Source organism: Aethalodelphis obliquidens, unplaced genomic scaffold, assembly GCF_003676395.1.
Source record: "Aethalodelphis obliquidens isolate GAN/ISIS:26980383/991018 unplaced genomic scaffold, ASM367639v1 scaffold28, whole genome shotgun sequence".
NCBI lineage: Eukaryota > Metazoa > Chordata > Mammalia > Artiodactyla > Delphinidae > Aethalodelphis > Aethalodelphis obliquidens.
The window spans coordinates 589376-612505 of NW_020837972.1; the positions used below are offsets into that span (position 1 = coordinate 589376).

Consider the following 23130-nt stretch of genomic DNA (forward strand, 5'->3'; position numbering starts at 1 on the left):
TGGTTATCCCATTTTACATTTCCACCAGCAGTGTGTGAAAGTTCTACTTGCTTCACATCCTCATCAGCACTTGGAACGGTCAGTCTTTTTGATTTTAGCCAGTCTAATAGGCATGTATCACATTACTGTTTGATTTACATTTCCCTAATGATTAATGTTGAGTATCTTTTCATATACTTATTTGCCATCCATATATCATCTTTGGTGAAGTGGCTCTTCAAACCAGTTGTCCTTTTTAGTTTTTAAGAGTTGTTATATGTATCGGATACAGGTCCTTTATGAGATATATTCTTTTCTTTTATTGGCCACGCCTTGTGGCTTGCAGGATCTTAGTTCCCCAACCAGGGTTCAAACTGGCACCCTCGGCAGTGAGAGCTCAGAGCCCTAACCACGGAAATTCCCTCAGATATATTCTTTGAAATATGTTCTCCCAATCTGTGGCTTGTTTTTGTATTCTCTGAACAGTAACTTACAAAATGCAAAAGTTTTAGATTTTGATCAAATCCAGTTTATCTTTTTTTTTTTTTTTTTTTTTTTGCGGTACACGGGCCTCTCACTCTTGTGGCCTTTCCCGTTGCGGAGCACAGGCTCTGGACGTGCAGGCTCAGCAGCCATGGCTCACGGGCCCAGCCGCTCCGCGGCATGTGGGATCTTCCCGGACCAGGGCACGAACCCATGTCCCCTGCATAGGCAGGCGGACTCTCAACCATTGCGCCACCAGGGAAGCCCCAGTTTATCATTTTTTAAGATAGATTGTGCTCCTGGTGTCATGCCTAAGAAAACTGTGCTAACCCAGTGTCACAGATTTCCTCCATATTTTCTTCTAGAAGTTTTATAGCTTTAGGGGTTACATTTAGATCTATGATCCATTTTGAGTTAATTTTTGTATATAGTGGTAGGTATGAATTTAAGTGTTTTCTTTTTGCATGTGGATATTCAGCTGTTCAATACTTTCAATACTTTCTTTTTAAGTGGTTACTGTTTCAAATACTGACACCTACTGTAGTTTATTAATTGACAAAACATTTGCTAATAATTACATAGATAAGAATTTAGTCAAGGGACTTCCCTGGCGGTCCAGTGATTAACACTTCGTATTTCCACTGGAGGGGGCGAGGGTTCGATCCCTGGTCAGGGAACTAAGATCCTGCATGCTGCACTGCGCAGCAAATTTAAAAAAAAAGGCGGGGCGGGGGGGATTTAGTCAAAACAAAGGGATTATGGAGATTAATCATGGAAAATTATTGATTATAAAGTATATTTATTCCTCCAAAGAGATGAAGTTTTGCTCATCTTCGTTAAATATGTGAGCTCTCTAGCTGTTTTAGTGGTGACTCTTTTCCAGTACCCCCATGGCCACCAGTCATGGACAGACCACCTAGAGAGGAAGAATGCCCTTGCTGGTTTGCTTAACTTTCTCTTTCCGGCATCTTTCCAGATCCTCGAGAGCGTGTGAAAGAAGATGACTTAGATGTTGTTCTCAGCCCACAGAGACGAAGCTTTGGAGGGGGCTGCCACGTGACAGCTGCTGTTAGCTCCCGGCGCTCAGGAAGCCCATTGGAGAAAGACAGTGATGGGCTCCGCCTGCTTGGTGGACGAAGGATTGGCAGTGGGAGGATAATCTCTGCTCGGACCTTTGAGAAGGATCACCGTCTTAGCGATAAGGACCTGCGAGACTTGAGAGACAGAGACCGAGAGAGGGACTACAAGGACAAGCGTTTCAGGGTTTGTCTTCTAGATCCTCTGGCACCTCGTGTGTTCACTTCGTTTATACCGGGTTACCCTGAAATGCTGGGTGAACACAGCCCGTTGTTAAGCTGGAGGGAGGAACAGAGAGCTGGGGGTTGGGGAGGGGCTTCAGGTCTATAGCATAGCATCTTCATTGTACTACTGAGCGTTATTTAATTCATCAGTCTTTGATTGAGGTAGAAATGCCGTAACTAGAATCCTATTTTTTATTTTGCATTATGTACTTTTCCAGAGGGAGTTTGTGGATAGTAAGCGTGTCTTTGAGCGTAGAAGAAATGATTCCTACACAGAAGAAGAACCAGAATGGTTCTCAGCTGGACCCACAAGTCAGTCTGAAACCATTGAGCTGACTGGCTTTGATGATAAGATACTGGAAGAAGACCATAAGGGGAGAAAAAGAACAAGGCGACGGACAACCTCTGTGAAGGAAGGTCAGCAGAAACTTTCAGAGGAAAGCTCACTGTTCTGAAATGAGATGTGCTTATAATTGGCTTAATTGTACACTTAGGAATAGGCACCAGTGTTAAAAGTGGCAAGTTTTTAATGTTGAAGTCTGATTTTGAAACTTCTTCCTGAGTGTGAGTTCAGTGTGTGTAGATTGTACTACTGTCTCCTCAATTTGTCCTGCCTGCAGTGCTAAACAGAAAAGTCTCCCATTACCCAGTAAGAGAACTATGTACACCAAAGGGTTCCCCAGAGGTAAGAGGATGTGATAGAAATAATGAGGGGTCTCATTTATTGAGCATGTATGTACTGGACACGTGGTAAGCGTTTTGTCAATATAATCCTACTTCTGACAACCCTGTGAAGCAGATATTATTGCGCCCATCTTATAGATGAGCAAATGGAGATGCAGGCAGCTTATGTGACTTGTCTGTGGACACTGAAGAAGTGAGTAGGGAAGTTTGGAGTTGAATAAGATGCTGTGCTTCAGAGCCCACCTCCTTCACCATGGTGTTAGGCCTTCATAGTGTTGTCACTTGGCTTCTCCCAAACTCACTTTTCTCAGGTATCTTCCTTGCTAAACTGAAGAAGCCAGAGCTAATGTGCAAGGGGTACCTGGTGAAGGGTGGGGGCCCACTAGTCGTGTTCAGAGCAGTGACCAGGCTGGTGGTCTTGGGAGGAAGCAGGGAAGAGGCAGGTGGGTAACCTGGGAGACTTTGCTGTTAAATTGCCTTTGAGAGATGCCTTTGTCTCACACTCAGACTAAAGCAGCACCAGCAAGTGTGGTCTTTTCACCTCATGGTAAAGATCAGGCTTCTGATGAGAAAAAGCCCATCTTTTTCTTAACTGAGATGAAATCTGAATTTCAACCATTCTTGTATCAACATGGGAGGAGCCAAAAGTAGCAAAATATATCAGTAGTGTCACCTCCTCATCTTACAGATGCAAAGAGACAGGACTGGAAAGAGGTGACAACCAAGACCCTGTCCCGTGGGTTTAATGGCAGTGCCTCAAGTATCAATAGAATCCAGGGGTCTGGGCTCTCTCACCCCATTGGTTAATTGCCCTAGCTACTGTGTTTAAGATAAACAGGTATTCTAGTTGCATCTTGGCTGCAAGAACGAAAGGACTGGGAGGGATGATGAGCACCTTTGAGTCCATTTATGTCTGTGTTCCAGCTTTCCATTGAACTTGGTATGTAGAGTTCTCTGCAGGCATGTAATAGTGCTGGGAGTATAGCCATGGACAAGACAAATGTGTTCCTTGCCTGCATGATTTTAATACAGGTGTGTGTTGAGCACCTACTCTACAGGGCCCAGTGCTAGGTATTGTACAGATGGTGATGAATGAAACAATTTGAATATGTATTTCACTTATAAACAAAAAACAATTATGTAGAAGGAGGAAATGGTTAAAACCCTCCACTGATAGAAAATTTTAATTTGTATTCTCTCTAAGGAAAAGTATATGTTCATTCTGGACTTCCTGGCAGTCCAGTGGTTAAGACTCCACGGGGCATGGGTTCGATCACTAGTCGGGGAGCTAAGATCCTGCATGCCGTGCAGTGCAGCCAAAAAAAAAAAAAGAAAGAAAAGAAAAGTATATGTTCATTCTGAAATGTGATAATAACACTTGCCCTTAGTTATCTTTCCTGGGTCCCTGGCTTTTGAGACTATCATAATAAATGGCCAGTTGTGTTTGTCCGCTAATGCATGTTCCTACCCACTCTCAGTTGTCAGGTCCAGTTTGCTCTCAAGCTGGCATAAAATTACACATGGGGCACTTCTGCTGCTTGCATCTCTGTTAAGAGATGTTCTCATTTCAACACAAAATATAAGAGAATAGGAGAAAAAAAAAAAAAAGAATAGGAGAAATACTAAAGTTTTTTTGTAAGAGTATGAACTAAGTACAGACTCTCTTCTGGCTGTCATCCTAAAGTAGGTAGACAGGTTCTGGTGGGTTAAATGAGTTAGAAGCGAGAAGCACTGCTCTAGTAGAAAAGGACACAAACTTGGCATTGATTAGGCTGTTAAGTTGTTTACCTTTTCTAGGGCTTGGTTTCTTTGTCTGTAAAATGAGGAAAATACCTCCACCAAAGTAGTCGTTATAGTTAAATGTCAATCTTTAAGGAACATCATTTACCTCTGCTGGTTGGCAGTAAGTGTGTGCTGACCCACTGGAGAGGCTGCCTGTTGCCTTGTCCATGGCTCACAAACGTCCGTCTCGCCAGTTGCCTTAGGCCCTCAGAAGGCCCAGGGTTCTGAGGCGGCAGGCACCTCTGTGGAGGGGCAGTGCTGCCTTACACACACAGCACAGCATGGAAGAGCACTGCTGGCCCACCTAGGGTTGAAGTTTCTGCCACCTGCTAGTATTGAGACCTTGGGTAAGCAAGCCACTTAACCTTTCAGTTGTTGTCCCCTGCCTTGTTGTCTAGCTTTTTGAAGTGTTATTGGAATGAAAGCAGATGATAGCATTTAGCCTCTCTTGGTCTAGAATATCCTGGATGAATAATGAGACTACAGTCCTGTTGGGGCCTTTTGAGAAGGGATGGGTCCAGGCTTTGGCACTTTTTTTTTCCTAGGAGGACTTCATGTCTGCTGTGATCTTGAAACTATAGGCAGCTTTTACATTGGTGCTTTTGCAGGGAGGGGCTTTAGGAGTTCTCTTCTTCAAATTAATAAGTTGATTTTCCAGTATCTCAGTGCACTTATTTTAAAAGGAAAAAGTCTGTTTTTATCTGAAGGATTTTGCCTTTTGCCCATCCTCTGGCTAAAACTAAGATGTTAGCTTCCGTCAATGGAAACTTGGTAGCTTCTCTTAGACCTTATCTTCCCATGCTAACAACCAGACATAACTCAGTTTTAAATGAACCAGGCACTGCAGAGTAAGACAAAGCTGATGAGAGCAGCTTTCCTGCCTCAGAAAGCTCAATCTCACCAGACTGTTCCTATAATATAGTGTGATAAGTACTCTGAGAGATAACACAAACATTATAGAGAAGGTGGTGATTAATTTTTTGGTAGGGTAAAAATGGGTAGGCAGTGCAGACTTTGTAGTGGAGGTGCCATTTGAGCTTTGCCTTGAAGGATGAACTACAATCAGTAGGCAAATGAAACTTGCCCTTGGACTAGGCTTCACATAAATACCTTAGGTTGCTGAACCCTGACTTAAAGTGGTGATGCAGATGCATGGGTGAAAGCAGAGCCAAATTAATTTCATTCCATTTTTAAGCAGTAAGAGAGGCTCAAAAATTGTCCTTTAAAAAAAAAATTAGAAAAAAAATCCACTACATTATAGAAAACTTGAAGAATGGGCAGAGGAGGGATCATAATCCTTCCTAAATCATGTTGGTGTTCTGACTTGTTACTAAGTCTTTTTTCCTCCTCTAGCTTCCATAGGAAGGGAACTGTTTTACTATTGCAAGTGCTGCACTGGCACAAGAAGTCTGCTTTTAAAGTCATCTGTGGCTCTTCTGCATGTGTGATGATGCTGAGGCCACAAAATATGTCTGGAGCAGTTTACATGATCAGACTGTCTTTGTCCGGTTTTGCTTTCAGGCATGGTCGAGTGCAATGGAGGAGTGGCCGAAGAGGATGAGGTGGAGGTCATCCTTGAACAGGAGCCTGCTGCTGATCAGGAAGTGCCAAGGGATGCCGTCTTGCCCGAGCAGTCCCCAGGAGAATTTGACTTTAATGAGTTCTTTAACCTTGATAAGGTGCCATGCTTGGCTTCGGTGAGTGTAGCAGCATGCTTATCAACATGGATGGAGCAACTGTAGGGTTAAATTTGACCTGAGTCTTTAAGATACCTCTTTTTAAAGTTTTGTTTTGCTAGATGATTGGGAGTTTCTTGGTTTTTATTCTTAAATATTATTTGAATTTTTGTTGGCTTCGTTTTGAGAGGCTAAGTGAGAATTCTATACCAGTTAACTTTTTCCAGGTTGTTAGCATTGGATTAAGAATTCTTCAGATGTTTAAGAACATTGTCTGCTTTTATTTTTAAGTTGTTAAGTGTTTGTTATAGAGCCTTATTGTGGAGGTGGATTTTTATTACTGATGATCAGTATCATACTGATCTGCATTCCTTGGGTAAGGCTGGTTAGGTGGTACCTGTGTGATGTGATGGTTCCGAAAACCTTTCATGAAAAGGAATGTGGGATACTATCACTGTTGCTGTTAAACTGTTGAGGTCTAATCTTTCTCGACTTTTAAAGTAGAAACAGTAAGACATCCCAAATCTTCACTTGGTACCTGCCCTTGCTCCTGGCCCCTTTGGCCATTTAGGGATTAGTAATGCCTCATCAAATTTTTGGAGAAAAGATAAAACTGTGGCCTGTGCCCCCAGAATTGAGATTTTTCTGTGGTTGCTGAAGGAGTGCATAGGACTGATGAAATAGAATTTTAAAAACCATTTGACCAAAAGCATCTGTACGTCCCAGATGTTCTTTACAGGACATGAAATACAGCAAGTAAGTTTGACCAGTCCTTTAGAACTAGTGGTTCTAACTTAACTTACTCTACTCCTTAACTGTAACTGCTTCTTGTTTGATCATTGCATGAGTGGACAAAGCTGGGCATGACAGAGAGGCATGCCTTTGTCATTTGCCTGCCCCCAAAAGCCTAAAAGATGGCCACCTGGAATAGGTGAGCAGACACTGCATAGCACTGATAGGTACAAGGCCACAGGTGAGTTCTAGGGCAGTACTTCTCAAATTCTCTATGGTGAAGGCCAGGTTTTATTTCCAATCCATTGAGGACCAGTACCTTAGTATAAAGTACAAATATCACAGCAATGCCCAGTTGCTATGAAAGTTGCTAAGCATTTACTCCGACTCTCAGCTTACCTCATTGTGGACCAGCTTGGCCCAAGACCACACTTTTCTATAGCGCTGTTCAGGAATATGCGGAGGGCGGCTGCAGATCAACCGGCAGCTGCGTGGGTTTGCTCCTTAAGTTCTAGCACAGTTTTAACTGTAAGTCCTCTAGCCAGATACGTCACTTACAGTGAGCTGGCCAGTAGTCCTTTGGCTCACTATGAGCACAAGGGTTGCATCCAGATATGAGTTTAATTTACTTGATGTAAAACTGAGTGATCCTCTCAAATTCTTAGCTTTTGAGGGGACAGTAATTTTTTATTTTTATACCAGCTGTGTTTAGTGACATTTTTTTTTTGCATTCTCCTAGAAGACAGATGGAAATCTTATTGTAAAAAGTTTTCACAGCAAAAGGTCAAAATTTAGAGGCCTGTACTTGGCTCCAAATGTGAGTACCTGTGAAACTTACCTGTGTAACTAGGCAGAAGAAGAATTCAAAACTAAACTTTTAATAATAGGTAACATGCATACAGTGCTGATTGTTTTAGGCTTTGTATCCAATAAGTCATTTAATCCCCACAAAACTCTTGTAAGTTAGATTACTACTGTTTCTGTTTTACAGGTGAGGAAGGCAGGCACAGAGAGGTTTAAATAACTTGCCTAAAGTCACATAGCTAGTTAGTAGTGGAAACTGAATTCTAATTTTTGTAGTTTCAGTTAACAGTCTTTACTCCTAATTCCCCCCAACTATACTGCCTATAAAGCATAAAAGGGAGGAATAGGAACTCAGCACCATCTTATCCTTTGGCCCTCACCCTCAATCAAAACTTGGTTAATTCTGAGAAGGTACCTGGCTAGGAAATCTCTCCATGCTTTTCATGGAGGGTACTACTCATTAAGGTGTATATTCTATAATAGATTCACTTAAAAGCAAAGCTGGGATCAGTAAAAAGAGATGCTCTGGTTGTGCTGTATAACCAGCTGGACTCTATTATAATGCTCAGAAAATGACCAGTCAATTGGGAAAAATAAGAAGGGCTATATAAGATTTGAATATCAACTGACAAATAATATAAACTGTTTGAGGTGTAGTACCTGGCACTTAGTAGGACCCACAGATGTTGGGTATTAATTGGCATAAACAGAATTACACCTATATTTTTAAGCTATATTTACTGGCATTGCAATACATCAGAAGTTGACAGCCACGAAAATCTGTACAAAATGAAAATTTAGATCACATGTGCAAATAATTTCAGTTATGTAATTAAAAATAAGCTGATTTTAGATATGCAGCTCTTACTACAGTACCTAATACATAACAGGTACATAGAAGTATTTTGTTTTTGTTTTTTTTGCGGTACGCGGGCCTCTCACCGCTGTGGCCTCTCCCTTTGCGGAGCACAGGCTCAGCCGCTCTGCGGCATGTGGGATCCTCCCGAACCGGGGCACGAACCCACATCCCGTGCATTGGCAGGTGGACCCCCAACCACTGCGCCACCAGGGAAGCCCCATAGAAGTATTTTGAATGAAGAAAAACGAAATCAAAACAAATCCTAAACTATGTAGAGTGATGAACAGGAGCATGACATAGAAAAACCTTGGTGAAATAATCAAAAGTGTGCTAAGGTGAAAGTGTGTAGCCTTAAATGCATTCATTATAAATCCAAAGAAAAATCAAGCTAGAGTGAAACAAATACAAAAATATGGAAATTTCCATAAAAGTGGAAAGTAATGAAAGAAAAGCATTGATTAGTAAAACTTAGTAATTGTCAAAGAGCAAAAATATTTCACAATATCTGTATCAGAATAATATGAATCCTAGGATATGACTAGTCTAAATGACCCTTAACGGACCAAACTAACAGTCATATAGGTTACCTTAAAAATGCTATTAAAAATGTAGTCTAGAAAGAGCAGCTGAAACATACCAGACTGCAGTTCACAGTCTCCTCCTCTTGACTAGCTTAGGCTGTGGGATGTGGCGGCAGTCAGCTGAGTACCAATGTGCATAAGGGGAGGGAGGGAGGGACTGGTATTAGAGTATCCCTGCTGGCTCTGGTAAAAAATGACTGACTAGATAAACTCAAGATTCTTTTTGGGTTCAAAATGCTCTAGCTTCTTGAAATTGGCATTTATAGTAAGTGGTGTGTAAAAGCGACTGTCTCTACTTATGTTTTAGCTATAATAAAACTTAGCTTCTCTAACAAACAAAGTTGGTCACTGATCAAAATATGGAAATGACTTTCTTAACACTTACTGTCAAATCTTTAGAAAATGTCCAGATACCTTATATTCACTTCCTTTACTTTTTCATGTTCCTCCTGTGTATCTTCTGGCTTTTTTCCTATACAATATGATCAGAGGAAATAAAAACAAAGTGCAAAGCTATTTTTACTATTTTTAAAATTTCAAACTCTTTTCAAAATTAAAATATTTTAAACAGCTGTAGCTTTTACTTTTAAAAATTCCTGTTTATCACCAAGGTGGTTGGGTTTTGGGTACAATTCCCAATTTTTCACAGTGAAACATCACTATAATGCTTCTCCTATAATTTAATGATTGCAAATTAGTGGACTTGAAAGTCAGCATTTGCTGGCACAGCCTGTTTGTTTACAATCATTTTGTATTCATGTCTGCAGGGTTTGCCAGTACTTGTCAAAGCCAAATCCAATAAAAAAATTGGTCTTTGCCCTAAAAAAAAGAAAAAAGAAAAAGTCAGCATTATTTAAGGTATGAGAGTCTACAAGTGGAATGTGACTGAAACTGTTGAATAATACCTAAGAAAATAGAAGTACCCCAAGTAATCAATGTCTCGGTCTTGTGTTCAAGAGAATTATTTGTGGCTTAGATTGGGTATGTGTTATGAGAAAATTCTTCCAGATAAGAATAAAAGAATAAATCTAACCTTCCACTGCTGAACTTTGACTAGAAACTGGGGGTTTTAGACTTCAGATAAAACAAAGTCCCTAACTCTGTCATCTGTGTACCAGTCTTGAGAAAAACCTGTTTTCTGTTTATGCCTTATTGTCAAGGATGTGCCTCATTTTGGGATTGATATTTGCTTTATCTTGTCTTTTCTAAATATTGATAAGAGAACTGCATAAAGGTCATTTTGGATATTTAATTAGATTTATAATAGGGTACAACTGAAAATTTCATTTTCAATGCTTAAATTTAGTTTTTAAGAAGGATTGGTAATAGAAATTGCTGTTATGAAACAGCGTTGAAGAAATTACTTCTGATCATAGTGCATCATTTAATTGCTCTTATTATTAAACCAAAAACTATGGAGGTCAGATCTAAAAGAAAACGAACACCTGAAAACTTTCCATTAAGTTCAAACAGATATTAGAGATCAATTAAAAGTTCATCTTTCACATTCTGACTTGGACTTTGATTAGGAAATATGACTTGGAAATATGATCTTTATGAGCTCTACTTTTAAGCTTTTGGGTTCTGAAATTGTCAGCATTGGATTTCATGATGTTTATTACAACCTTGAGGTTGCTGAAGTCTGAAGCAAGGGTTTTCTTTCATCAGCTCTCCATACCTGATGCTTAGTTGAAGGTCACTCATCAGCTTGGCAATGGAATGCTTTACTCTGGTGCTGATTTTGATTTCAAAACTATACCCTCTTAGAACATTGATGGATTTTCTAATGAGGCAAAAATAGAAAACCAGAACACTTTCTGTAGCACAGATGTTTTGCTTTATATGCTGAGAGAATACATGGTTGGTTATGCCCAAGTTTGGGTTACTCAGAAATGATCCAGGAGGGGAAGAAAAGTTAAAGATGATCAGAATCCTAAGTTCTGAGGGTGTTTGCCTTCAGGTCAGCAGCATCAAAGGAAGTTTCAAAGTAAGTGACCCTTTCTTAAAATTTGAACCTTCTTGTCCTTTTCACCTAGAAACTATTATCTTAGCTTCTTTTATCTTTCCCTTTAGATGATAGAAGATGTTTTGGGAGAAGGGTCAGTCTCTGCCAGTCGATTTAGTAGGTGGTTCTCTAACCCGAGCCGATCAGGAAGCCGATCCAGCAGTCTTGGGTCAACACCACATGAAGAGCTGGAGAGACTTGCAGGTAAAATTGCTTCAGGTTCTGGTCTTAATGTAGACTTGAGCTTTCCCTGATATGGTTCATTTTGTCTTCATTAGTCAGGGGTCCATTAAAGGGTTTCTGGATACTGAAAAAGCCCTTCAATTGGTGTCCTTTTAATACTGTTGAAGATATGTTTCTGTGCTTTATTGGGACCAATTAATTATGAATATATTTACTTGCAATACTAGGTCTGGAACAAGCCATCCTCTCTCCTGGACAGAACTCGGGGAATTATTTTGCTCCTATACCATTAGAAGACCATGCTGAAAATAAAGTGGATATTCTAGAAATGCTACAGAAAGCCAAAGTGGATTTAAAACCTCTCCTTTCCAGCCTTTCTGCAAATAAAGAAAAGCTTAAAGAGAGCTGTAAGTTTTTATTAGAGTCTGCTTTAGATATTTGAAACATTTGGATGCTCTGTCTTAATGGCAGAATTGGTTCTAACAGACTGCTATCTCATCAAAAGTCAGATAATGGTGGGTTTTGTTTAATGTTCTTCAAAAAAACTTTTTATCAAACAGTACCACCTCTTTGAGAATCTGGTAGTCACTGGGTCACAAGCTCCATGGTAAGAACTTTTCTTCTAAGTCCTCCTTACCTGGAGCCTGAGTATAACACTCCCGTGAATGTTGTAGTCCTCCCGAGCATAACTTGGCAGCTCCTCACACCTCTGCCCCAGTCTGCCATGTTCTTGCTTAGGTTATTAAGCCCTCAACATACAACCTTCGTGATATATTAACCATAGTGCAGGTAGCACTCTTTCTCATGTTGGGCCATCTGGGATTCCTGTCCCTGGTAATAAGTCTCCAAAAGACTCATTATAAGAAGTCCTCCTGCAGGATCTCAGTGCCTTCAGTTTGTCTGTTTTTGGTGTCAGCCTTTTCTGACCACCTCAATTCAACTGTGAAATAAATTATTTTCACCTTAACCATCATGGTATACAAAGAGAATTCCTACCACATATTCCTTTGCTTCGCTTAACCTGGACTTTTCTCAACCTTTCAGCACATTCAGGGGTTGTGCTTTCAGTGGAAGAGGTAGAAGCAGGGCTCAAGGGCTTGAAGGTGGACCAGCAGGTGAAGAATTCAACTCCCTTTATGGCAGAGCATTTAGAGGAGACCCTGAGTACTGTGACCAGCAATCGACAGCTCAGAAAAGATGGAGATATGACTGCATTCAACAAGCTAGTGAGCACCATGAAGGCAAGTGGGACTTTGCCTTCTCAGCCCAAAGTCAGCGTAAGTATTTGGCACAAACCCCAACCTTTTCTCCTTTTCCCTCTTTCTATTCCACTTCCCACCCAATAAATGGCTTTTAAAAAAGGTATTCCGAGTAAGTTGGAAATTCTTTAGTAGTCAGTTGGTCCTTGCTACTTTTGTGTGTTTTTTAATTATTGCTATACTGTTTGTTACTTGAAAAAGCAGGCTTGTGGTTAATCTGTAGTTACTGTGCATGACAGTACAGCGATTGAAAGATTCAGACATAACTTGCTTATCTTAACTCACTGCTGGAAAAAAAAAGGTGTAAACATACCTTTTGGAATGAGCTCCAGAGAAGGTTTTCAGTTTATTCGGCTACTTAAGTTAAAGTAACTTACCATATTTTTAGAGTAAAATCTTTTCACAACTTCTAATTACTCCCAGATACCTGAGATTACTTGCTTTCTTGATTAGGCAGTTGACAGGTATACATATCATTTGTAAAGTATCTAAGATGAATTTTTCAAGACAGTTGCATTCTGTTAATTTACTAATAAAAAAAAGCTGTGACTCCAAACTTAAAACACCTTTAGACATGAAGTTGGTTTACAAGGTGACTGCATGTCAGTAAATGCAGGTGTGTAGCACATACTGGTCTTTGTCATAACACATTTAGAGGGCGCCTCTCAGCCATGGTCTATGTGTTACTGTTGCTAACCCTTGATGATACAAAGTGAAAGGGAAATGGTAAATCTGAATAATAAATAAAAACATAGACTTACTCTAGTTGCTATGTTATAGCAAATTCACCAAACTGAGTTTTGTCTCTTGTTTTTCCTGACACCTTCTTGTCTGAGAGCTATAGGTTAACCATGGGAGAAGTAGCTGTTTCATTGTGCCTTGTACCAGTGGAGGGCAGCTGATTTTTGATGTTTCTTTTCTGACCAGCTGTTAGTGCTAGATCCTAACAGACGCCATTGTTCCTGGCCTACCTACCTGACTCTCTGCCTCTGAAAGGAGGCATCTCAGATAGGTATAAGATAGACTTACTTCTGTGTATCTGACCACACCATGCCAGTAATAGGGGAATGTTCCTTGTAAGCTGCTTTAGATAATTTCCATGCAAAGAATTACTAGATATAAATGCTTTCAAATGAGGACCAGATTACAGGACTGCAAACTATCCTGTCCTGCTTTCTTGTTATTGGGTTGGCCAAAAAGTCCATTTGGGGTTTTCTGTGATTTAACGGAAAAACCCAAACAAACTTTTTGGTCAACCCAGTACCTTTATGTCATGGTGATTACGTGCTGACTACAGTGGTAGGGATCAAATCTTGTAAATAGCCACTTTTATTGTAAGTAAAGAAATGGGAGCAGGGGAATTCAACAGTTTACCTGATGCTTTTGAACATCTTCTTTCAGATATGATTCTAGGGTTTGATATTAACACAGTTGACCTGGAGTTGTGAGGATAACTGGTATGATGTTGGGGTTTCAGTGCTCTGAAATATATCTGGCTTCAGCTGAGGGAATGGAATGAGCCTCAAACACACGCATAAAGGAATGGATGATATAATTTAAGGTGCTAGGCGAAGAGTAACACAAACTCAACCTAGAAAAGAAAGCAACAAGAAAATAATGTAATAAGTGTACCGGGCATTATCCCAAAATATTACTTGATTTGCATATTGTTGTTTAAGTCATGGAGTTCTTCCAAGCTTTTAGTTACTGTGACTGTGTTATGTATACTATTTCTGATCTGCCTCTGTTTTGGTTCAATCATATTGTTTATCCCCAAAATAGGACATGTTGGTTCAGTCTAAACTCTATTTCAAATTAAATTGTAGACACTATCCTCCAAATATAGTAAGCCATGTAGTATAAAGTTGCCTATTTGTTTTTTTTGGGTTTTTTTAAATAAATTTATTTATTTTATTTATTTACTTTTGGCTGTGTTGGGTCTTCGTTGCTGGGTGCGGGCTTTCTCTAGTTGCGGCGAGCGGGGGCTACTTTCCGTTGCGGTGCACGGGCTTCTCATTGCGGTGGCTTCTCTTGTTGTGGAGCACAGGCTGTAGGCGCACAGGCTTCAGTAGTTGTGGCACGCAGGCTCAGTAGTTGTGGCACACAGGCCTGCTCCACGGCATGTGGGATCTTCCCAGAGCAGGGCTCGAACCTGTGTCCCCTGCCTTGGCGGGCAGATTCTTAACCACTGCGCCACCAAGGAAGCCCGCCTATTTGTTTTTGTTAAACGGAATTAAATGACTCTTGAGGAGATCTTATTAAAATCATTTACGGTCAGTTCCAATTCCAAAACCAGCAATGAAACACTTGGATATCTTTGGGCTATTTGTCACTCCCGAGGACATTGCTGTGGACCTTGGCAGTTCCAGCTTGTGGAAGGGAAACTGACAGAGAAAGCACTTCAGGCAGAGCTAAATGGACACAAGGATGTCCTGAAGCACCAGAGGTAATACAAGTTCGATGCAAAATATAACTGCTGCTGCATTAAAAGAGCTAAAAGTGGAGGATATGAATTTTGCCCTGTATATGAGACCCATTTGGAGTAGCTTGTTAAAAAATAATAAAGTTTAAATTTCCTGAAATATGAAACTCTGAAATATAACAATTTTGGCCAAACTCACATGTTGTTACTAGGTTTTTCGTACCATCTATGGTCTATAAATCTTGTTAAAGACAATGGGTAGCAAAGGTTGCCTCAAATTAAAATCTATAGATTATCAAAATTTCCTACTTGTGCCTTCTCAGTAAATAAGTGTTCCCTTGTTTCGCCATTTTCTTTTCCCCTTCTTTTGGTCACAGTGTTAGAAATAGTAAAATGGACTTAGGGTTACCACAGAAAAGACCTTGTCTGAGGGTCTCTGAGTGGACTTTGCACGTACATGTGAAAATTCTTTCTGTTCCGAGATCTTTGGGACCTGTGTGATGAGAGAGTGGGACAAGTTGATCTGACTTTTCTGTGATATGGACATCATTCTGCTGTTAAGTGCTAACTCCCTGGGGAGTTATGTTTTCTTGTGGTGGTCCCCAATTAATAAGTTTAGTAAGTAAGAAGGTTAAAACCAGTTTTCCTTTGATTTTTTTAGCGAACGCTTGAAAGCCATTTGATGTCCCCTGCTGAGATTCCAAGCCAGCCTGTCCCTAAGAACATCTTGCAGGTACTTCACAATCTTATACCGAGGCCTTGGAGTCCTGAACAGTAGTCCTCCAAACTGGTTTTGTGTGGTGGTCCACCTTTGGGCCTTAGAGAATGATCCATGTTGCCCGGCAACGAAGGATATGATGTTGCTGCCTGACATAGTTCTGTGTCGCTTGTTAATCTCAATGTGGGGTGGGTAGGTGGCTAAAAAAGATGATGAAGTAAGCGCTTGGTTTCCAGTTTGCAGGTTTGCAATTTCTATGGAAATTTAAAGTATCTAACTTATATTTGTAGCACTAACTTAAAGGAAATGTTGGTAGCTGAACATTCAGAGCAATTTGTTGAATGTACATGTGCCAAGTCCTTTAGTGCAACAGGAGGGAGATTCATCATTGGCAACCTCTGACTAGGAGGAAGAACTAGGTTTGTTCACAAGGATTTGACTTTTCTGCCTTTAGGAACTTCTGGGTCCACCTGTTCAGAGACCTGCTTCTTCCAATCTTCTGAGTGGCCTTATGGGGAGCTTGGAGCCTACGACATCTTTACTGGGCCAAAGAGCACCCTCTCCTCCCTTGTCACAGGTGTTTCAGACGAGAGCAGCCTCAGCAGACTACCTTCGTCCCAGAATACCATCACCAATTGGTAAATGCTTTTGTGCGTAGATGCCTATCTGTTATCATTTCCCCTCCCCTTCCCCTAGGTTATACCTCTCCCTTAAAACTGGCAAAGTCTTTTTCATGGGTATCCTTGAAGAATTTAAAAAGAAATGTGTTAATTTGTTATGATTTTTTCAGGGGGTGGTAAGGACACAGATGTGGAAGATAGTTTATTATCCAGCTGCCCTTCTAGATAAATAGGTTCATGGTGAAGTTTTGTACTTTTTCTCTTGAGGTTGATCTAAATTGGATCCAGCTTTTTAGTCATCTTCCTTATTTTGGGAATTCAATCTAGAAAAGTTAATTTGGCTCCATAGGTTTTTCCTTAATAGAGAAGTCAGAGTAGTGGCTCTCTACCAACCTGGTGAAGTTGTACACGACCAACTGGGAGATCTTGTGGCTAATTCAGAACATGAATGGAAGAAGCACTTCCAGAAAGCTGTCTTAGCAAAGTGTTGAACACAATCTCAGTGTTCTTGCACCTGCGACCACTTTAGGCTGCTGGCTGCTCTGGCCCCTGCCAGTCATACCTTGAGAGGAAGTTTTTGTAATCTTTCCACAATTAGGGAGATATAATGGAAAGAGTATGAACCTCAGAGCACTGGCCTCTGCTTTGGTATCAGCTGGTGTGGTTGCAATGGGCCAAATCACTGGCTAGAAAAGCTATTCTCTCCCAGATAGAGGTCTCGGCTCTGAAAGAAACAAAACTGACAGCTTAGCTGGGAAGATAGATACCAGCAGTTTGAGTCATTAAGTGCTCTGATTGAGGTCCACAGAAGAAGAGAGACATCATCAGCCCAGGAAATCAGTACTTCCTGAGAGAGATGGTGTTCAGCGAGGAGCAGCATGCATTGGTGATAATGCCTCTTGGAGGGACAGGTGCTATCTTGACATGCACTGAATCTTTAACCTTCCCAACAGGTTTCACACCAGGACCACAGCAGCTTCTCGGAGATCCATTCCAAGGCATGCGCAAGCCCATGAGCCCTGTCACAGCCCAGGTCTGGCTGAGCTCTTTCTCAAACTTAATCTGTTGCTTGCTTTTTACCCTTATTGTTGCTTGTGGGATAGAGAATTAAATTGCTGCAATGCTTGGAAGTGGTTTTGAATTATAACTCAAGCTCAGTGAAGGCTAGAAAATTGGTGAAATTATGTCATACTTAAATAGCTGAAATTCTGTTCAGTGGATGGCAGCATAGTTTAGTCAGGTTTGCAGTATTTAATTTCTCTCAGCTGCTGCTTAAACATACCTTTCCCAAAAGAGCAAAGAGAGACCTTTGTAGAAAGTGCACTGACTGTCATTCTTCTGCTGACCCCCCTCTGCCACTTCTGTTCAGCAGATGAGCCAGCTAGAATTGCAACAGGCAGCTTTGGAGGGACTGGCCCTGCCACATGACCTTGCAGTGCAGGCAGCAAACTTCTACCAGCCTGGTTTTGGCAAACCACAGGTGGACAGAACCAGAGATGGATTCAGAAACAGGTAAATTATTAATCCTACCCTTGTGGAGATTTGCAAATTAGTTATCCATAGTATAACTTCTGTTTTACACACTGATATATTATACAATATATGGTGACAGTTCCATCTCCTGAATATTCAGTAGAGGAAATCGTATGATTGAATTCTAGTGCAGGGGCATAGGCTTTTCATCCTATATAATTTTATTTATATTTTTCATTTAGCGGATTCGTTTTTACACATGTAGCTAGCATAGCTACTTATTTGCAGTTATGCTTATGAAATGATGAAAAGTAAAACTACACCTAGCTTCCTCCCCCTCAGATTCCTTGTTGAGTATCAAACTGTGCCTTGATTCAGGTTTGTTGGTCAGAACTGTTAACAAATGATTACTGACTTCACTCTCCTCCCATTCTCTCCACTAGTTTCAACAAGTAGTGAAATGAAATGAACCATAAGTTGGGGAGGAAAGGGTAGCAATATTGTTCTTTTTTATTGTAAAATAAAATAAGCAGAAAACTGCATGAAGCAAATGTATGGCTTATTGTAAGGTAAACTCTCGTTAGCTACCCAGAAGCCCTCCTTGTGCCTTATCCCGATAATACCCCTTTTCTCCAGAAGTGACCATTGTCCAGTCTTTAAAAGTAATCACCACCTTCGTATTTTTAGTTTTATCACCAAAATATGTATCCTTGAACACTGTACTCCTGCCCCATATAGTATTTGTTACTTAAGCCGTATTTGTTTTGATGTGATTATTAAAATTGCTGTCTCAGTGTCTTCCTTTAGCTGGTTTTGTATGTTGAAACTTTCAGAAAACATTGGGACCAGTAAGTACCCCATTCCCTTGCATAAATGTGTCTGATCTATAGCCCTCAGCCTAAACAGAGAGCTCAGGACTGGTCTGCCAAGCCTCTTCACTGGACTTCTGTCTACAATGTAACGATTTGTTGACCTTCAAAGCACTTTTGATATCCACAATTTAATTTGCTCTTGGCAACAACTCTGTGAGGTAGATGGGGTAAAGAACTGCATTTTACAGATACAGAAACTTAGGTTTTTAAAATGTGACTGACTTGAAGCTAGCAGGTAGATCCAAGTCACTGTCAGTGGAGCCTTCAATTTTTAGATCAAATGGCAGGCCTTCCCTGAATACCGTGTACACAATTGTGTCCCCCAACAGATATGGTTTCTCCTTGCCTTGCTTTATTTTTTTATTGAACCTATCACCTTCTAGCATATTTTTTTTTCTGTCTCCCTGCCCATAGTAACCCTTCTATCCTGCAAACACAGAATGTAATGAAGCCAGAGATTTTTGTTTTGTTTACTGCTGTATCCCCAGCACCTAGAACAGTGTCTAGCACATAGTAGGTGCTTAAATATGTTTATCAGAAGGAATAAATGATAGGTCGTGCAGAACCACCAGATTGGAGGTTACCTCTTAGTCACCCAGAGTACTACTGTCTCTCTCTCCCCTTGTCATCATACTCATAGAGTCTCAGGGTGGCAGCACTGGGGCTTACCTGGTACAGACTGGAAAGAAGCCATGAGTTTAGGATTCCCATCTGCTTATGAGTCAGAGAACTTCCAGAATCATTGACTGTACTTGGAGCTTTGGCCTTTGCAGAACAAGGTCTGACATGGCTGAAATGCAGTGAAGCTTTGATTACCCAGTGAGCTCACATAGTTCATTCTTCTCTCAGCCTGTTTATGTCATCAACTGTTTCCTGTTTTCTTCCAAGTTAAGAGAGAATAAGTAGGATGTCTGGGGAGAGAAGGGAAGTCTGCTCTTTTAAACTTGATAAGGGAAGCCTGGGACCAACCCTGTGTGTAGACCAGGAGTAGCGGGGAATGCTTCATGTAACTGGGTCCTAAAATAGCTCAAAGTCTTGGTGCTCTATTTGACTTGAATCAGTGTCTCACAGAGCCTCAGTTCTATGCCAGGCACTGTACTACTCAGTGTTGCTCCCTACCTTCTGGAGCACAGCCTGCCCTACAGAATAAAGGCTCTCCCTAGTCTACCTCACTGGAATAGTCAGCAAGTAAACTACACACTAGCGCTGGATAACCCTACATTCCCAAGGCCTTCCCGAGTCCCTGTACCTGTTCCTTCTACCTGAATCATTGTTCTCCGTCTGTAGTTTATCATTGGCACACTCAATGCAGCTCCTTCCAAGAGAAGCTTTTGCAAAGTCCCTGCATCGTAGGGGTATCCTCTCATTCCTTCTACCCCTCATTTTCCCATTGTACTTTGTTGGTACCCTAATATTGACATTCCTTGTTTGCCCTAGGTTAGTAAGTATCTCCCCTAGATGAGAGTTCTTGCAAGGCCCGGGACCATGTATCATTAAGCTTTTGTCTTTCCTCAGAACTTAGCACATGGTTTTGCATATGTTAGACACTTATTAAATGCTTGGGAAATTGAATTGAAGAAAGGAAATGGGATGCTTCCTAGGCTGGCCTTGAGTTTTATGTGGTTTTAGAACTTGGAGTTTGAGCAGCTTGGGGCTCACACTGATAATTGGTTTGTTCACAGGCAACCGCGAGTGACCAAGTCACCAGCACCTGTGCACGGAGGGAATTCCTCTTCCCCTGCCCCAGCCGCCTCCATCACAAGCATGGTCAGTGACCTTTGCCTTTGTGAATGACTCCTAGGCTTCTCCCTGTTTGGTTGTGCCTATGTTGGATCACTGTGTACCCCAAAATGTCCTTGAGTGCCTTCCACAGGAGTCAGTGATTTAATAGACTTTTATGCCTGCCTATTTATTAGGCCCTCCCCTCTCAGGATACAGTCTAACTCAGGATTGTAAGTTCTAGTGAAGCCCCTACCTTGGGGAAAGTGTTCCAGCAGATAGACCAGTAAGGGCCAGAGCATACAGCGTGGTGTGATATGTTCAAACAAATGAAGAATTGGAGTGGGGAGCAGGGGAGGACAGGGGTAAGGATAGGAGGTGAGGTGACTGGGCTTGGAGCATGGGAAGTCCAGAGAAACATGGTGGGAGTTCACGAATTCAGATTCAGGTCTCAATACAAGTTAAGGCTGGGATAGAGAGGTTTGCTTACTTGTGGTGACAAGTCAAGTTTTACAGCCGACTCGTGTACCAGCATTATTTACCTTTTTTAGGTTTCATCCCCCCACAGACCTTTATCACCTAGTCAAAGCTGATAAGGGGAAAAGACTATTGCTCTGTACTTCAGGACCTCAAGTGGGTCTTTGCACTAAGCACCCTGAAGGCAGGATCTAAGAGCTTTTCTGTTCATAATTCATGCCCTGTCTCCTGTCATCAAGGATTTGGGATTGTTTAATGAGAAAAGTTGCATGCATAATAAAATCATCAATGTAAAAGTAGGCAATAAAGAGGTGGGAACAGATGACCCCAAATAGTGAGTACTGGTGGCTGAGGAGACCTTTAAGAACATAATTGTGGATTTTCTGGTAGCCAGGTTAAGATGGGAAACACTACGAGTATAGAGAAATTTAGGTTCTGTGGTTGTCGCTGAAATGTCCTTTCCTAGCTGGGAGGGCTGCTGTTGCAGGGTATACTTCTGGCCATGTTCTTTCCCCCTTCCCAGCCTAATCCTGAAGCAGAGGCTGCCATAGGCAGATCCCCATCACCGCAGACAGGTAGATTGAAGCTTCTGTGCTTCAACTACCTTTATGCTAGAGCTAAATCCACGTTTTGATGAAATTGTGAGCATGGGATGGTGCACTTGGGCCACCGCCTATTTGGCCCATCCTGTTGCTTTTCTTCCAGCAGCTAGAGACCAGAACGTTGGAGTTGGCCTCTGCCACATGTAGCCAGAAGGGGACTCTTCAGCTTCAGTAGTTTGGCCAGTTGATTAGGAAAGGCATTTAAAGAATGTGTTAATACTGTTTTTCTCTGCAGCTTTCTCCTTCCTTCACTCCTACCTCAGTGATTCGTAAGATGTACGAGAGCAAAGAGAAAAGCAAGGAGGAGCCAGCATCTGGAAAAGCAGCTCTTGGTGACAGTAAAGAGGACACTCAGAAGCCCAGTGAAGGTACTGCAGAGCTGTTGAGGATGTACTGCCCAATAAAGTATGTGACAGAGCATCAGCCTGCAAAGCCCTGGGCAAGACCCCTGGTTGCTTTGGACCACAGTTCTGTGTCTAACAGTGAGAAGGGTTGGACCAGCTCATAGTTACTTAAGCCACTTGAAATTCTGACCAATCTAACCGTGGCAGGCATGAGTGCTGGTATTAGGAAGAACAAGCATTAGTTTAGGATCCTTATTTTGGCTTGAATTATTAGTACATTTATTTGGCAAATTAATAAAAGTTCAACCAGGTTTATTTCTGAAAGGTTCTCTCCAGTCTGTGGAGACTAATCATCTAATAAAATCTGCAGTGGGTGAAGCATATAGGAGGTGTGTGAGAGCCTTTTATAAATATGTAGAAAATGTAAGAGGTTTTTAGGGGTTGCACAGTTGGGATTTTAAGGACATAGTGAAACAGATTCTAATGAGTGAGGTTTACATAGGTCTAGAGTATTGGTCTGAGAGCTTTTTGCCTGTGAGAAAGCTTCTGAGAAAAAAAGAAAAAAGAAATCCTGTTGGTCCTACTAAAAGGCAGTTCAGATTCCTTCACCAGACTATAATTACTCTTTAAGCTTTCTGTTGTGATGGATTTGCATAATTTTACTCACTTGATTTTCCCCTTAGACTAAAAAGCATGTTAATCCCAAGCAGCTGACTAGGATAGGACTAGCTCCCACACAGATGCAGACCACAGGCATATGGGCAGACCAGGGTGCCCAACTGAGTTAGACCACCAGACCTGATATGCCAGGCTTGCTTGCCCATAGCTATTCCTGGATTGGGAAGGTTATAAGAACAAAGATGTGGGCTTCTTAAAAGTTATCTCATTTACAACTTCATAGTCTTTGGTTTTTTAGAGTGTAGCAAAAATAAACTCTTGCGGCAAGGTGTTGGAAGACTGGAAAACTTCGGGTCTACTCCCAGGTCTGTCCTTAACTACCCATGACCTTGACTAGGCCTGTTCATAAGGCCAAACGATGGTCCCTACGATGCAATCCTCTAAATCTGTTGAGGGGATCAAATAAGGATTGTGAGCTTTCTAAGAAATGAGTTACTGGATCATTGGGAGGACAATGTGTTTGAGAAAAGTTTGCCAATACCAAAATATTCTCTTTCTGGATCCTTACAGAGAACCTCCTGTCATCCGGCTCTGTGCCCACTGCTGATCGAGACTCTTCTCCCACTACAAATCCCAAACTATCAACCCTACAGCGGTTTTCATGTTCCACCCCACTATCACAGACCAGTCGTTACACCAAAGAACAAGATTACCGACCTAAAGCAACTGGGAGAAAAACACCCACCTTGGCATCCCCAGTTCCAGGAACACCTTTTCTCCGCCCTGTGCACCAAGTCCCCCTTGTCCCCATCGTTCGGCCTGCTCACCAGCTTCACCCAGGGTTGGTCCAAAGGATGCTGGCCCAGGGAGTACATCCACAGCATCTTCCAAGTTTGCTCCAAGCTGGTGAGTTTCTGACCTGGCATGATGACAGTTG

At 41.5% G+C, this 23130-nt stretch overlaps 1 protein-coding gene and 1 long non-coding RNA gene across 11 annotated transcripts in view; one reads left to right on the forward strand and one right to left on the reverse strand.

Moving 5' to 3' along the window:
* EIF4ENIF1 (eukaryotic translation initiation factor 4E nuclear import factor 1) overlaps positions 1-23130 on the forward strand; it is a 42418-nt gene that overhangs the window by 17547 nt on the left and 1741 nt on the right. For 7 of the 10 annotated variants that reach the window (XM_027124229.1, XM_027124228.1, XM_027124225.1 and 4 more), the window contains 13 exons: positions 1439-1725; positions 1982-2180; positions 5751-5926; positions 10955-11090; positions 11297-11476; positions 12114-12346; positions 15412-15483; positions 15923-16106; positions 17042-17121; positions 17458-17600; positions 20116-20200; positions 21467-21599; positions 22764-23099. In XM_027124229.1, coding sequence (XP_026980030.1) covers positions 1439-1725; positions 1982-2180; positions 5751-5926; positions 10955-11090; positions 11297-11476; positions 12114-12346; positions 15412-15483; positions 15923-16106; positions 17042-17121; positions 17458-17600; positions 20116-20200; positions 21467-21599; positions 22764-23099 — 2244 coding nt within the window. Of the gene's footprint in view, positions 1-1438; positions 1726-1981; positions 2181-5750; positions 5927-10954; positions 11091-11296; positions 11477-12113; positions 12347-15411; positions 15484-15922; positions 16107-17041; positions 17122-17457; positions 17601-20115; positions 20201-21466; positions 21600-22763; positions 23100-23130 lie in introns of those variants that run through there. The other 3 variants (XM_027124226.1, XM_027124234.1, XM_027124233.1) reach the window with 3 other exon arrangements.
* Positions 9267-19621, reverse strand: LOC113629664 (uncharacterized). The gene is made up of 3 exons (XR_003436648.1): positions 19103-19621; positions 13703-13919; positions 9267-9700 (listed from the first exon to the last, which is right to left on the reverse strand). It is a non-coding gene; the product is annotated as an uncharacterized LOC113629664 (long non-coding RNA).